This window comes from Mirounga angustirostris, unplaced genomic scaffold (assembly GCF_029215605.1).
Source record: "Mirounga angustirostris isolate CCGP_5_RB_7025 unplaced genomic scaffold, mMirAng1.0.hap1 SCAF_17, whole genome shotgun sequence".
Taxonomy (NCBI): domain Eukaryota; kingdom Metazoa; phylum Chordata; class Mammalia; order Carnivora; family Phocidae; genus Mirounga; species Mirounga angustirostris.
Window position 1 is genome coordinate 51,792,670 of NW_026991725.1, and position 14,815 is coordinate 51,807,484.

Sequence of the window (14,815 nt, forward strand, 5' to 3'; positions counted from 1 at the left end):
TGGTAATTTTTTTTTTATGGGATGGCTTTCCCAAAGTGATATTTTTAGGTCAAAGACTATACATTTTAAATTTTGATTGTGACAGTTCACTTCTCTCAAAAGGAAATAGTTCACATTCCCACCAGCAATATACAAAATTGCACATTTCCCCACATCTTTCCCTGTGATGTATATTGTTCCTGTTTTCAACTTTTGCCAGTCTGGTGAGGGGGAAAAAGCTGACTTATCTCTGTTACTGTAATTTTAATTTCCCTGACTATTAGTAATGCTGAGTGGATCTTTGGGTCTTTATTGGATATTCTTCAGATACACATAGACATTCCCAGGTTGGCAAATTGCCTTTTTGTATTGGCAAGTGGACCAACATTTCTGTTTTTCTTAAATATCAATTTATAAATTTTTTCCTCTGCATATTAGGGGTATTAAACTTTCTTCTGTCTGTTCTGTTGCAGATCATTTTTCCAGTCTGCTGTTTGCCATTTGGCTTTGTTGATGTCTGCCATTTAAAAACTTGTTTATATACGTGTATTCCTTTGCATGGGAAAATATCCCAGGCATCTTCCACCTCAAGGTTGAAGCATTTGGTGTGGTCTGTGTTTTGAGTATTGGCCATTCCAGCAGAGATGCAGTGGTGTCTCGTTGTTCTAAATTGTATTTCACAGATGCCGTAAGATGATGAACATCTTTTCACACACTTACTTGCCATCTGTACATATACTTTGGTGATATGTCTGTTCAGGTCTTTTGCCCATTTTTAAATCAGGTTGTTATTTAGCATTGTGTTGTTTCATCTCCCAAGTATTGGGGGTTTTTTCCAGCTCTATTTCTGTAGTTTTATTTCTGGTTTAATTCCACTGTGGTCAGAGAGCCAACACTGTATGATTTCAATTCTTTTAGATTTGTCAAAATGTGTTTTATGGCCCATGATGTGATCTGTCTTAGTGGACATTCCTTGCGAGCTCAGGAAGAATGTGTATTCTGCTGTTGTTGGATGAAGTAGTCTGTGGATGTCAGCTCTATCTAGTTAATGGATGGTGCTGTTGAGTTGAGCTCTGTCCATACTGCAGTTCTCCCTGCTGGAGCTGTCCATTTCTGATAGATGGGTGTTAAAGTCGCCAGCTATAAGAGCGGATTCCTGTATTTCTCTTTGCAGTTCTATCACTTTTGCCGCATGTACTTTGATGCTGTGCTGTTAGGTGCACACGCACGAAGGATTGTTACATCTTGTAGAATGACCCCTTTAGCATTAATGTTGTCCCTCTTTATCCCTGATAACTTCTCTCACTCTGAATGCCAGTCTGGGGGACATATAGCCAGCCACTCCCACTTTCTTTTGATTAGTATTAACAGGGTATGCCTTTCTCCATCTTTTTAATCTATACATATCTTTTTTTTTTTTTTAAAGATTTTATTTATTTGACAGACACACACCGAGAGAGGGAACACAAGCAGGGGGAGTGGGAGAGGGAGAAGCAGGCTTCCCACTGGGCAGGGAGCCCGATGTGGGGCTCGATCCCAAGACCCTGGGATCATGACCTGAGTCAAAGGCAGACACTTAACGACTGAGCCACCCAGGCGCCCCATAATCTACACATATCTTTATATTTAAAGCAGGTTTCTTGTACTTATAGTTGGTCCTTGGTTTTTGATCCACTCTGACAATTTCTGCCTTTTAATTGGTGTCTTTTCATTTTTGTTCAAATAATTATTGAATATAGTTGGATTAATATCTACCATAATTGTTCCTGTTTTTTATTGGTTGCCCTTGTTCTCTATTACTATTTCTCCCTTCAGGTTTTCTGCCTTTTGAGTTTTACTTTAGCATTTTATATGGTTTTATTTTCTGTCCTTTCTCAGCATATCAATTATACTTTTTTGTTTTAGGTTTTTTTAGTGGTTGCCTTAGAGTTTGCAGTATACATTTACAACTAATCCAAATCCACTTTGGAATAGCTAGATACTGTTTCATTTATAGTGCAAGTATCTCTTAGTAAGAAAACGTCACATAGATATGGATACATTGTTGCTATCGTTATGAACAAACACCAGTTCGATTAAGAATAAGAAAAATAAAAGTTTTATTGTAGCTTCACTACCCATTCTCTGATGCTCTTTTCTTCTTTGTGTAGGTCTGAGTTTCTGACCTATATCTTTTTCATTCTCTCTTAAAGAACTTTTTTTTTTTTTTTTTTTTTTTTTAACATTTCTTATTAGGTCTGTGGGCAACAAAGTTTCTTCAAGTCCCTTTTGAAGGTAATTTTGTAGGGTACAGAATTCTCGGTTGAAGGGTTTTGTTTTTGTTTTTTTGGTTTTGTTTTTTTTTTCTTCTCAACACTTTAAATATTTTACCCCACCCTCTTCTGGCTTGCATGGTTTCTGAGGCAAGGTCAGATGTAATTTTTTTTTTTTTTTTTAATTATTTGGTCTTTGAATTCTTTATGTGACTTTTTTTTTTAAAGATTTTATTTATTTGACAGAGAGACACAGCGAGAGAGGGAATACAAGCAGGGGGAGTGGGAGAGGAAGAAGCAGGCCTCCCGCGGAGCAGGGAGCCCGATGTGGGACTCGATCCCAGGACCCCAGGATCATGACCTGGGCCGAAGGCAGACGCTTAACGACTGAGCCACCCAGACGCCCCTCAGATGTAATTCTTATCTTTGGTCTTCTCCTGGCAAATGTTTTTAACCTCTGGCTTCTTTGAATATTTCATTATTATTGATTTTCTGAAGTTTGAATATGATATGCCCAGGTGTCATGTTTTTTTTTCTTTTTTAACCAAAAGCCTAATATCCCAAGTCATGACTATCTAGCTGATATTTTTTAAATTTAACTATAAGGAGTGGCCACTAGAAAGAATGTTTATCTGGGGGGTAATGAGCTACAAAACCATCTGGTCCCATTTTTGTAAACCAAGCAATCATACAAACATATGACTGATTAAAATAGATACAAAATGATCAGCCATCATGGTATTTAGAGCTTATCTCTGTGTGGTGCGATGGCAGGTGATTTGGTTTTCACTCTGTATCTTTCTGAGTGTGGATTGGTTGCCAAATCAGAAAACAAATGATTTTTGAAGCATGTGAAACTCTGGTGATTATTGATGTGTTGTTTTTTTTTTTTCCTTTATAAAGAAAATTCACTAATGATTTAGATACATGGAAATTGGATTTAGTTTCCACTTTTATTTCTGACTTTGGAGTGTGGCTTATCTGGGACCCGTATTGTTAACTCAGTAAGACAGTAATCTAATTATACCTTTAAAAAACCTTGTGGTATTCCTGAGGGCACTCACAGACGGTCTGTCTGCCTTTTCTAGGATTATCTTTTGGCAAAGCTCGAATGCTGAGTCACTGACGGTGTATTCAGTGTGACATTTAGTCTTTGAGGGGTCCCTCCTTTGCCTGCTGAGCCATTTTGATCCTTTGACCCTTTGTGTTTTCCCTGACTTGACATACCTCCCTCAGGACTGACTGCCAGTGATGGATGTCTCCTGACCAAAGAAAGTTGCTTGGCGGGGGCGGGGGGGTGGATGGCAGACGAAGTCGATTCCTCTAGAACCTTTGCTAGATTCAGCAGCCCCACAAAGGCTTTCATTGCCGGGATGCTCTGATGAGGGGGAGCTGAGGCTTAGAACCCATTTTATTCCTTGGGAAAGTTACCATTGCTGAGCCTGCGTTTCTCCATCCCTTATATCAGCAAATAGTTACAAAGCCCCTACTAATGTGCAAAGCACATTTCAGATGGTGGAGGACAGACAGGAGATAAGATCCTTGAACTCTCGGTAGCCACTCATCCAAAATTGGAAATTGAGCACTTTACCCTAAGAGAGTTAGATGAGAACTCCAAGTGACATTGTGCTTGGCACTTAGGTGGTTCCCAGCGAATGTTAATTCATTTCCCCCTCCTCTTTCTTCATTCTTTGAAACTGGACCAAGTGTAGCATTGACTAATCTGTGCTTAAAGCTCTCCAGAGAACAGATTTCCCTTTTAACTCTGTGCCTTGGGTACAAGAACTCTTCCACACGGTTTGCCTGTCAAGGATACTTGAAGAGGAAACAGATTGCTGCTCACATCCCAGTGTTCTCACTGGGAATAGCTTAATGGACAACTGGAGGGGCTGAGGGTTGGTGGGGTTGGTGCAGAATGCTTGAGGTTTCCATGCATCAGGCTCTTGCTGAAGCACGGAGTGGGTCGCTTGAATTCATTCAGCATCTGGATCAGCTTTCTTGTGCTGTTCTCCTATTTTCCTCAACGCAGACATCATAGATTCTTCTCTCGACTAAGCATCCCTTGTAAAGATCTCCTACTTAAGGCTTCCAGACAGGGAGGACCTTTAGAGCTCACCTGGCTTGTGCAGACAAGGTCACACACGGCATGCTAAAAATCATGGTTAGTGACCGAGTCTGCATCCTTCCCAGAATGTACTTTTACCGTACCTCGCTATGGGTGTTTCTGTGGAACTGAAACCGTTCTCCTCCGGGGAGGACACATTCCAGATTCAGATGCAGTGTTAGGTCGTTGCCCCCTGATCCCACGCAGAGCCGGATGGCGAAGGACAGTTAACACCATGAGATTTGCCTGGGGCATTGACTAAATTCCGGTTTTTCCAAATTTCGAATCAGCAACCCTCCTTTGAACCTGCCCATCTGTCTTTGCCAACTTCCCCCAAATTGGTGCGTTTCCGCCTCTTTCCCATATGCTTGTGATGGACCAGTCAGTGTTGGGGGCGAAGGAGAGCAAAGCAGTGCAACCATCAAGGAAAAGAAAGGATGGACCATTTTCAGGAGTGGTGACACAGACTACAGAGATGTATGGAAGTAATTTGCACATCACTCCCCCACACCAGCTTTCCTGACTCTGGACGTGGTTCATGCTTTATAATCCCTGGGGAAATTGCCTGGCAGAGGTGCTCTTTCCACACTTACTCATTCTCTGGAGTCATGGCTGGGAAACGCGGGAATGCCCATGAGAAAAGTCCGGGCCATGGCGGGAATCATTTAAAATGAGATTAGACGGCAGTGAAGGTTCTTGCTTCTACGAAGTCTAGACTCATGCATTAGCCGCTAGAGTGTTCTCTGTTTTACCTCGGTTGTGCATTTTACCTTCCACAGGACCAGCTCTCAGCAGACATGTACAGTTTTGTGGCCAAAGAAATCGACTATGCAAACTACTTTCAAACGGTAAGGGTCTAGAAAGGTAAGAGCACGTCGGGTTTGCTCACAAGTCAGGATGTGAACAGGAAGGAACGTGGCATGGAGCCGAAGGGCGCTCGGTGGAGCACCTCATGGGAAAGAGTATGGTTTTTAACTCTTCTGACTGTGAATAAGTCCAGTCTTCTATTTCTCCTTGTATGGATTTCTCTAAAAACCTAAGAATAAAACTCAACCCATCTATGAAGGTGATCACGACTCTGTGGTCTGTGGCAGTGGTTCCCAACCAGAGGGTGATTTTGTTCCCTCCTCCAGTGGATGTCTGGCCATGTCTACAGGCACTTGAGGAGGTGCATCTAGGGAGGAGAGATCAAGGGTGAGGCTAAGCATCCTCCAGTGCATGGGACGGTCCCCCAAAGCAAAGAATGACTCAGTCCCAAATGTCAGTCGGGCCAAGGTCACAAAAGCTGGGTCTGTCATAAACAAGGAACTTGGGGAGAAGAAGATAACCCTGCCCCCAGCTCATAATTGTTTCTCATTTCGATTTTGGCCGAAGACAATGACAAGTAGGTATACGGTGATTAATGGGGCCTGTTTGCCTGATTCTCATCGATGAAAGCAGATTTAGACCAGAGAGAAACAGGATCTGAGTCATCCATACTTGAATAATCTGGTCCAAATAATTAAGACCCTGGCTCTCTACCAGGGTAAGTGCAAGGCAAGTCGAAAACAAAATAAAACAAAACCAGCACTAATTAAAAAAAAAAACTTGAGAGAAAAAATAACAAATTAAAAATCCAGTTAAGTTCACGTGCCTTCTAAGCTGGGGACAAAACTCAAACCTTAAATGATTGGGGAAGTGATGGGATGATAAGGAAGGTAAGGAGGAGAAAAAGAAGGAGAAATCCCGAAAATTTTAAAATTGTAAGCACCCTGGGCTCGTAGCAGTCCCCCAACGCTGTGATCAGTGAGTGGTCCAGACCTTGAGAGGCATTCCCTTGACCCCAAAAAAAGAACTGATAAGCATTCCTTCCAGCCTGGAAAGTTTATTTTAAAATAATAGCACTTTCTCAAGTATATTCCATTGGGTATATTTACAGAGATAATACTTTAGAATTTCTGGAACTTAATGACATTTTTGACATTCCAAAGCTTTCTTGGACTGCCTCCCTGCCATTTATGTACCATTTCTTCCCCAATGTTCTGATTCTTTTTTTTTTTAATTTAATTAACTAGTGTTTAGTTTTTACTTGGAGATAATAGGATCTGCCCCGCGTGCCAAGCGTTTAAATGGAGCGATTCTCTCCCCTTTCCCTCAAGCACACCCAGTTGTGGGGTGGGGGTCTCAGAACAGAAATGGCAGGACTGTTGCTTACCGGGGTTCATCTGCTCATTAACATTTCAGCAGCTGTTTTAGTGGCGGGAGGGTCAAAACAGGGAAATTGAAAGAATTTGGGTTTTGGGGTCTATATCATGGAGGCAGAGTAATTTCACCTCCCAAGGTCCTTGAGGATTGCGGACCAAGCCACACGGTTTCTGATCACTTATATATTAAACTGACTTTGCAGAAACCAAGATGTATACACCCTAGCATTTAGCTCTGTCTTCTAGGCAAATGGATTTTTTTTTTAAAGATTTATTTATTTCTTTGATAGCATGAGAGCATGCATGCTCGGGGTGGGGGAGGAGCAGAGGGAGAGAGAGAATCCCAGGCAGACTCCCCACCGAGCACGAAGCCCAACACAGGGCTTGATCCCACGGCCCAGAGATCATGACCTGAGCCAAAACCAAGAGTCAGACGCTTCACCGACTGAGCCACCCAGGTGCCCCTAGGCAAATGGATTTCTAAATGTGTTCCCCGTTTATAGTTTCCTGTTGTACCTCTGTCTGTTGCCTTTGCTTTGAGCATGGGGTGCAAGGCAAGGTAAGGATACGGTGAAGGCAAGCCGTCTGTGTCAGGCGCCAGGCCTGGGGTGGTCCCCCCTCATCCTCAGTGGCTCTCCTGCCTCGAAAATGTCCACTTGTTGGGGACCCCTTTGCTCCCAAGGCTAAGGAGGAGGCAAGCTCGAGTCATCATTTGAGGCGGCCTGAGAGAGAGCAGGGGACTCTGCCACCCTCCCTGCGAATCAGGTAGCACCTTCACGCGGAGCCCCCCACGGCGCATAGCAGCTGTGCTCCCCACCCTCCAGCAAAGGGGATGCTCGCCCTTGTGTCTCCTCAGCTCATCGAAGTGCAAGCAGAGTACCACAGGAAGTCACTGGCCCTCTTGCAGGCTGTGTTGCCTCAGATAAAAGCACAACAGGGTAAGTGCAGACCTTTCTTGGAGCGGGGAGGTGGGTGAGGCCGCTTGCCCGCTGGGACGAGACCCTCAGGCCCCGATCTCCTCCACCCTCACGCACCTCTCAACAGGCCCACGTTGAGACGAGCCTCTAGAACTTCCCACGCTGGTCCTTTGAGCCAGCACACCCCCACACCCACTGCTCCCTGCAGGGGATGAGTTGGGGGGTGTGCGTGGGTGTGTGTGGTTGGTGCGTATCCAGCACGAAGCCCGGCAGGTCCGGTCTCAGCTCACCAGCCGTCTGCCCCGCCGGGCTCCTCCCTCCTCCCCAAACCACAAGAATGGAGACTCAGCAGGGCCTCCGTGTCTTGGGGAGTCAGGCAGATCTTTGACCAGAGGAAAAGAAATATTCGAGCATGAGTGCCCTTCACTGACTGCTGACGGGCCCCTCTCTTGCTTCCCCGCTCAGAGGCCTGGGTGGAGAAGCCTTCCTTCGGGAAGCCTCTGGAGGAGCACCTGATGATCAGCGGCCGGGAGATCGCCTTTCCCATCGAGGCCTGTGTGACAATGCTGCTTGAGTGTGGGATGCAGGAGGAGGTAGGTCCGGGGACGGCTGAACCCAGCCCCCAGCAGGTGTCTTCTCCGGGCCACAGAGCCTGCGGGATCTCCTCCTCGCCCCGTCCTGTAGCACACATATTGGTCCTGCTTTCTCCCGTGAGCCTTCACTTGGATTGTGGGAGGCTGATACCGCTGGCCCCCGAGGAACGTCTAGCCGCCCTCCAGCCGTCCTGTCTCCATATTCCCCAGGATGTGTCCAGGCTGCTCCCCCTTCCCTCCTTTTCCTCTTCTTCTGCACCCTCCCTTCTGTGGGCTATTTTAAAAATCTCTGGTCCATCTTCCTTTGATCTGATCGGCCAGTCGAGATTCACTTAGGGCATGCCGTGCATTTATCGCTGAGCGGGGTGTACAAGGGGGAGATGGTGGCTTATGAACGTGCTGGGGGACATGTGTCCAGCATCCATCAAATGCACCCGATTAATTCAGATTAATTCAGAATAGCTGCGAGTCTTTACGTGGGCCCTGGGTCACGTGTGACAAACTGAGGTGAGTCTGCACCAGAGAAGGAAGCCATTGAGTGTCTGAATGCACGTTGGTCACCGCCTCTGTGCCAGGCGTGTTGACAGGTGGCCTGTTCTCAAGGGATGGGGATGAATGTGGGGTTTGGGACCATGTTTTAAGTGTCGGGCATTCCTGTGTCTGTTATCAGTTACTGGATGAGGAGATCTTTACGGTCCCTGAGCCAGAGCCTCATGGATGGAGGTGAACTGAGCTTCCCCACCCCACCCCCACCCCCCCGCCATTGCTTTTTAAAATTACGGAAAAACTGCAACACATAAAGGTAAAATAATGAGCCTCATCACCCAGTTTATGGACAATCCTGCTTCCCCTCTGCCTCCGTTCCTGCCCCCGCCCAACGCCTGCCTTGGATAATTGGGAGCCCATCCCAGACACTGTGTCATTTCACCTGTAATACTTCAGTATGTTTCTCTAAAAGATAGGGAATAAGTAGTAATTACGTATAATATAGAACATAAAAACATCATATACAAAAAGGAAACAGAGTGTGTTAATATCTTCAAATATCTAATCCGCGTCCACGGGTTCTTTCTGCCTCTCCCTCAACCACCCCCCTCCCTCTTCTGTTTCTCCCTACTTTGTACCAGCTTTTCTCCTTTTAGTAGCAGAAATGCTCAGGTTGGGCGCCTGGGTGGCTCAGTCGTTAAGCGTCTGCCTTCGGCTCAGGTCATGATCCCAGGGTCCTGGGATCGAGTCCCACATCGGGCTCCCTGCTCGGCAAGAAGCCTGCTTCTCCCTCTCCCACTCCCCCTGCTTGTGTTCCCTCTCTTGCTGTGTCTCTCTCTGCCAAATAAATAAATAAAATCTTTAAAAAAAAAAAAAAGAAAGAAAGAAATGCTCAGGTTGTCCCAAGCCTGGGAAAAAGAAAAAAAATCTTTTTTCAACCCAACTACAGCCTCTTCCTTCCCCAGCTCTTTGGTTTTGTTTTTGCCTTGGCTCCCCGGTTTCTCTCTCGCCCCTGCCAGCACCGTCGGAATTATCAGCACCATCATCCCATCCCTGCCCTCGGGGAACATTTGGGGTCCTCCCCGCTCCTCTGGGCTCCACTCCCATGTGTGCCGCCATTTCTTCATTATGCACCCACAGATTTTCCTCAGATGCCCCCAAACTGGACTCACTAGCTTTTATAAGAATCTCCTCTTCCTCCTCTTGGTTTTTATCTGTCGCTCAGTGAAACAGCCTTCTCAGTAACACAGTCAAAAATCTATAGGCTTCTGTTTGACAACGCTACTCACTTCTCTTTGGCATTGTCTGTCACCAAGTGCCATTGCGTTTGGTTTCCTCCTCGGCAGTGGCATGGTTTTATGAGAGTCCAACCCACTGCTTTGGTATCTGCTGTAGCTTGGTCTTGGTCACATCAGCCTTAGTTATACACTAGTCCAAACATATTTATGGAGCTTCCTCACATACACGGAGGAAGAGAGCTTTGGACATCTGCTTAGAACAGAGTTAGCCATCTTAGCAGGCCAAACACTCCATATTCTAGACCAGGCACATTTTCTTCTGAAGAACCTTTGGAGACCCAAATCGTGGCCACACAAGGTTGAAAGAGCAAGGACTATTCTGCCAGCCCGTTTCTCAGTCTGTGGGCTGCGTCACAGAACGCCAGGAGCTGAGAAAGCAAAACCAATCAGTAGCTCTTCGACCATGTCCAACTCACCTGTGGCTTGGGGGGGTTCCGTTCTACTGGTGACCTGCATTTGTCTCTTCAGCACACCCCTGTCTTCGTCGTCGTCTTCATCGTCTTCTTCTTCCTTCCTCTTCTTTCTTCTTCGTCTTTCTTCCTCTTCTTCTTCTTTCTTCCTCTTCTTCTTTCTTCTTCTTTCTTCTTCTTCTTCTTCTTTCTTCTTTCTTCTTTCTTCTTTTTCTTCTTCTTCTTCTTCTTCTTCTTCTTCTTCTTCTTCTTCTTCTTCTTCTTCCTCCTCCTCCTCCTCCTCCTCCTCCTCCTCCTCCTCCCTCACTTTTGTACAAGGTACAGTGGTTCGCTTGGAAGAGGTGACAGGGATTCAGAAGTAACTTTAAGAATGAAACACGGAGGGGCCAACCGAGGCATCGCTCCCTGAAAAGCCACCCCTAGTTTGCCCGTCCCCTGAGGACATAGACTTGGCCTCTAAAAGTAGAGCCCTGCGTCTCCCAGGACACACACACGCATGCATGCACGCACATGCATTTACCCTGCAGGGAGCAGGGCAACTATAATATTGGGAGATGGTGATGGGGAAAACGCATCGAGGAGATTTTGGAGGAAGGGAGCTAGGGAGACTTCGTGTTTGTTCCTTTTGCTCGTGTGCCTTTGAGTTGCAGGGCTGTGCACTGACCCCCTGTGCTGTCTTAGGGACTCTTCCGAGTAGCGCCGTCTGCCTCCAAGTTGAAGAAGCTGAAGGCCGCTCTGGACTGCTGTGTGGTGGATGTGCAGGAGTACTCAGCAGACCCCCACGCCATCGCAGGTGGGTGCCCCCGGCCCCTTAGCCAGGGGCTCCCTTGTGCTGGAGGGGCTCACGGGGAAGGGCGCGTGGTCACGTGACCCTCAAGCCAGTGGCTTCCCAGCATGCGTCAGATGTATCCATTCAAGGCTCAGTTTTTTGGTTTTTTTTAATTTTTTTTATTATTTTTTTTATTCTTATGTCAGTCCCCATACATTACATCATTAGTTTTAGATGAAGTGTTCCATGATTCATTGTTTGTGCATAACACCCAGTGCTCCATGCAGAATGTGCCCTCCTCAATACCCACCACCAGGCTAACCCAAAGGCTCAGTTTTAAGCCTGATTGCTGGGCCCCCCTGAGGAAAGATCTCCCCAGGGCGCCGAGAGCAGATGAGGTGATGGTGGGAAATAGGGGGAAACCAACGTGATTGGCAGTCCAGGTCCCGCTGCCCTGCCAGAGCCTCCGATCCAGTCACGTGGGAAGCCACCGTGTGGCCGTGGCGTGTGGGTCAGGGGCGCCCATCCCCCGACCCACGTGCCGCGGGTGATGCCGGCTGGTAGGACGCGTCCGTGTGAGGGCAAAGTGGCTCAGGACCAATATTGTGTCGATATCCAGGAGCTTTGAAATCTTACCTCCGAGAGTTGCCGGAACCTCTGATGACCTTTGAACTCTATGACGAGTGGATTCAGGCTTCCAAGTGAGTACACCACGTTTTGCAGTGCGTGGTTGGGTGGCAGTTATTTGGAAGTATTTACTGAAATTAGGAAAGTGTGCAACCTATGATCTTAAAACTCCGCTTCTTAGTGTATATCATGGAGAAGTGCTCATACTTGGACCCAGAGAAGCATGTATAAGGATGCTGATGACAGTGTTACTTTGAATAGCAAAAGCTTAGATATGATTAAAGATGTATTGGTGGGGGGACCAGGGGCATGAAGAAATAAACCATGGCATATCTACACTGTGACATACTCTGTAGTGCTTAAAAACCCTGGTCGCGGGGTGCCTGGGTGGCTCAGTCATTAAGCATCTGCCTTCGGTTCAGGTCATGATCCCGGGGTCCTGGGATCGAGCCCTGCATCGGGCTCCCTGCTCCACGGGGAGCCTGCTTCTCCCTCTCCCGCTCCCCCTGTTTGTGTTCCCTCTCTCGCTGTGGCTCTCTCTGTCAAGTAAATAAATAAAATCTTTAAAAAAAAAAAACCCTAAAAAAAAACCCTGGTCGAGCTATTCCTGCTAACACGAAAAGATAGGAAGACTTAACTTTTCAGTGAAATAAAACAAGTTAATAAGGACACATATGATATTCTGTTTTTTTTTTTTTAAACATAGTCAAAACCATACAATTTTAGGAATGCATCTATAGATGCATAAATGCATAGAAGGTTCTGGAAGGGCTCACACAAGCGGATCGTCGTGATTCCTTCTGGAGAGAAAAATAGAACAAGGGAGGGGCCGTAGGGTCTTCACTCTTACTTGTAATCGTTACAAATATATTAATAGCGGCTCATTAGTAGCTAATATAAAAGCTTGACATCTGGTCTGCAGGCTGCCCTCAGCCGGGTGCCCCAGAAGGGACATGATTTCTAGAGCTCTCTAGTCGTAGGTTTAGTCTCAAAGCACAGCCAGCTTAGGTTGTCGGGAGGAATGCTCGAGTATGCATGTGCTTCTTTGGGCCCTGCAAGAGCCCAGCTGACCTCCAGGGGAAGCCAGGCTCTGTGTGTGTGGCGTTAGAAAACCCACCAGCTGCAGTCATTTTGCATGGCGCTGGCTTTTTTTCCCAAGGTAGAGTAGAGACTGTGCGTCAGAAAAGCCAGGCTGATTACCTGGCATGCTTACGTCTCTTGTGGAGCGTGGGTGGGAGCTCCATGAGGATACTGATCATGAGCAATACCTCTGCCGAGGGTTTTTTACAGGCTTGTCACTGTTCTGAGCTCATTATACGCATTTAACTCATTTAGTTGTCACAGGAACGAACCCTTTGAAAGTGGGTTGTGCTGTTTTCCCCAGCTTACAGGTGAGGAAGGTGAGTCCCAGGGCAGGTGTGTGAATAAATGGCAGAATGAGGATTTGAGTCCAGGGGATCTGGTCTGGAACCCATGTGCCTAGCTACAGCACTTAACGCTCTCTAGAGCCACTCAGTGGTCCTAGGGATGAAGAGAAATGAGACCGTATCCTCTGATGGAAACGGTCCCTTTTTTAAGAATTTTTTTTTCTTTTTTTTTATTCTTATGTTAATCCCCATACATTACATCATTAGTTTTAGATGTAGTGTTCCGTGATTCATTGTTTGTGCATAACACCCAGTGCTCCATGCAGAATGTGCCCTCCTCAATACCCATCACCAGGCTAACCCATCCTCCCACCCCCCTCCCCTCTAGAACCCTCAGTTTGTTTTTCAGAGTCCGTCGTCTCTCATGGTTCGTCTACCCCTCCGATTTCTCCTGCTTCATTCTTCCCCTCCTGCTACCTTCTTCTTCTTCTTTTTTCTTCTTAACATATATTGCGTTATTTGGGAAACGGTCCCTTTTATTTCCGGGCCGTATATGCGATCGTGATGATAGAGGAGCTAGAAAAGGGAGGACAGCCGGGGCATTGGGGTCTAGCCGGGTCTTGGCAGCGTCTGCCCTTTCCCCTCAAGACCCTGATTGGAAGCTTGAGATCAACCAGACCCTCTGCTGAGCACTTTGTACAGAGGCCCCTCTATACCGCTCTTGCTGACTCCAGGTGGGAGGTCGTCCCATGAACCCATTTCACAGATGAGGGAGGTGAGGTTACACAGAGATTCAGTAGTTGGCACGAGATCACGGGCAGGATGGAGCTGGGTCTTTAATGACCTCCCTGCACCAAACCCTCCTCGTCCAGCCTGTGGTCAAATTTCAGCCGCTTCACAAATAGGATCTGTTCACCTTTCCATTTCTAAATGGCATGTTTGGTTTGCACTTTAGAGTCCTAGGGAAAATGTGTTTTGGAGAATGCTTACCTCTTCCTCAAGGCTGAACTGAGAGAAAAGAGAGGTTTTCTCCCCTGGGTCAGGATCTGTGGGTGGGCCTGTGGGTCCACGGCAATGAAGTGTGTGGGTGATGGCCACCGCCCTCAGGGTCCCAGGTTAAGGGGTCAAAGCTGAGCCCTCACCCACCAGCTGCAGTTTTCCTTTTAGTTTTTATGGAGAAAAGATTCTTTGAGCGGAAAGGCCTTCCTAACCATGTGTGCCTTGTAGATTTTCATGAGAAGCATATATAAAATGTAGTCTATAAGTAATCTCTTTTAATCCTTAGAGGCCTTATTAAAATTTAAAAAAATAAATAAAAACCCTTGGAGCAGACCTTTTGTAGAGTGGAGAATCATTGGTTTGTGGAAATTATTCATCTCTGAGTTAGCTCGTGAAGGTCAGATTTCCGTATGTGTATTTTGAGCTCATATAATGTACCGATTCAAAAGGTGTTTATTGGGGGCACCTGGGTGGCTCAGTCGTTAAGCATTTGCCTTCGGCTCAGGTCATGATCCCAGGGTCCTGGGATCGAGCCCCGCATCGGGCTCCCTGCTCAGCGGAGAGCCTGTTTCTCCCTCTCCCTCTACTGCTCCCCCTGCTTGTGCTCTCTCTGTCAAATAAATAAAATCTTAAAAAGAAAGGAAGAAATGGATAGGCCTTATTTGAAAAGTCTGAAAACCTACTGAAGAACGTAAAAAAGTCTATTTGAACTAAAGGAGAGGAAGTACATAAAGTCAATCTTCCAAAATTAACCTATAAATTTGGTATTTCTAATCAATATTCAGTATTCCCCATAAAAATCTCAGCAAGAGGGGCGCCTGGGTGGCTCAG

At 46.4% G+C, this 14,815-nt stretch overlaps 1 protein-coding gene across 6 annotated transcripts in view; it reads left to right on the forward strand.

Moving 5' to 3' along the window:
- The window catches only part of ARHGAP44 (Rho GTPase activating protein 44), a 166,052-nt gene that overhangs the window by 122,246 nt on the left and 28,991 nt on the right, over positions 1–14,815 (forward strand). For all 6 annotated transcript variants that reach the window (XR_008507232.2, XM_045889824.3, XM_064583051.1 and 3 more), the window contains 5 exons: positions 5,115–5,183; positions 7,375–7,456; positions 7,901–8,028; positions 10,904–11,015; positions 11,611–11,692. Coding sequence is in view for 5 of the 6 variants with exons in the window: in XM_045889824.3 (XP_045745780.1) it covers positions 5,115–5,183; positions 7,375–7,456; positions 7,901–8,028; positions 10,904–11,015; positions 11,611–11,692 (473 nt within the window). In the remaining variant the exon portion in view is untranslated. The remainder of the gene's footprint in view (positions 1–5,114; positions 5,184–7,374; positions 7,457–7,900; positions 8,029–10,903; positions 11,016–11,610; positions 11,693–14,815) is intronic.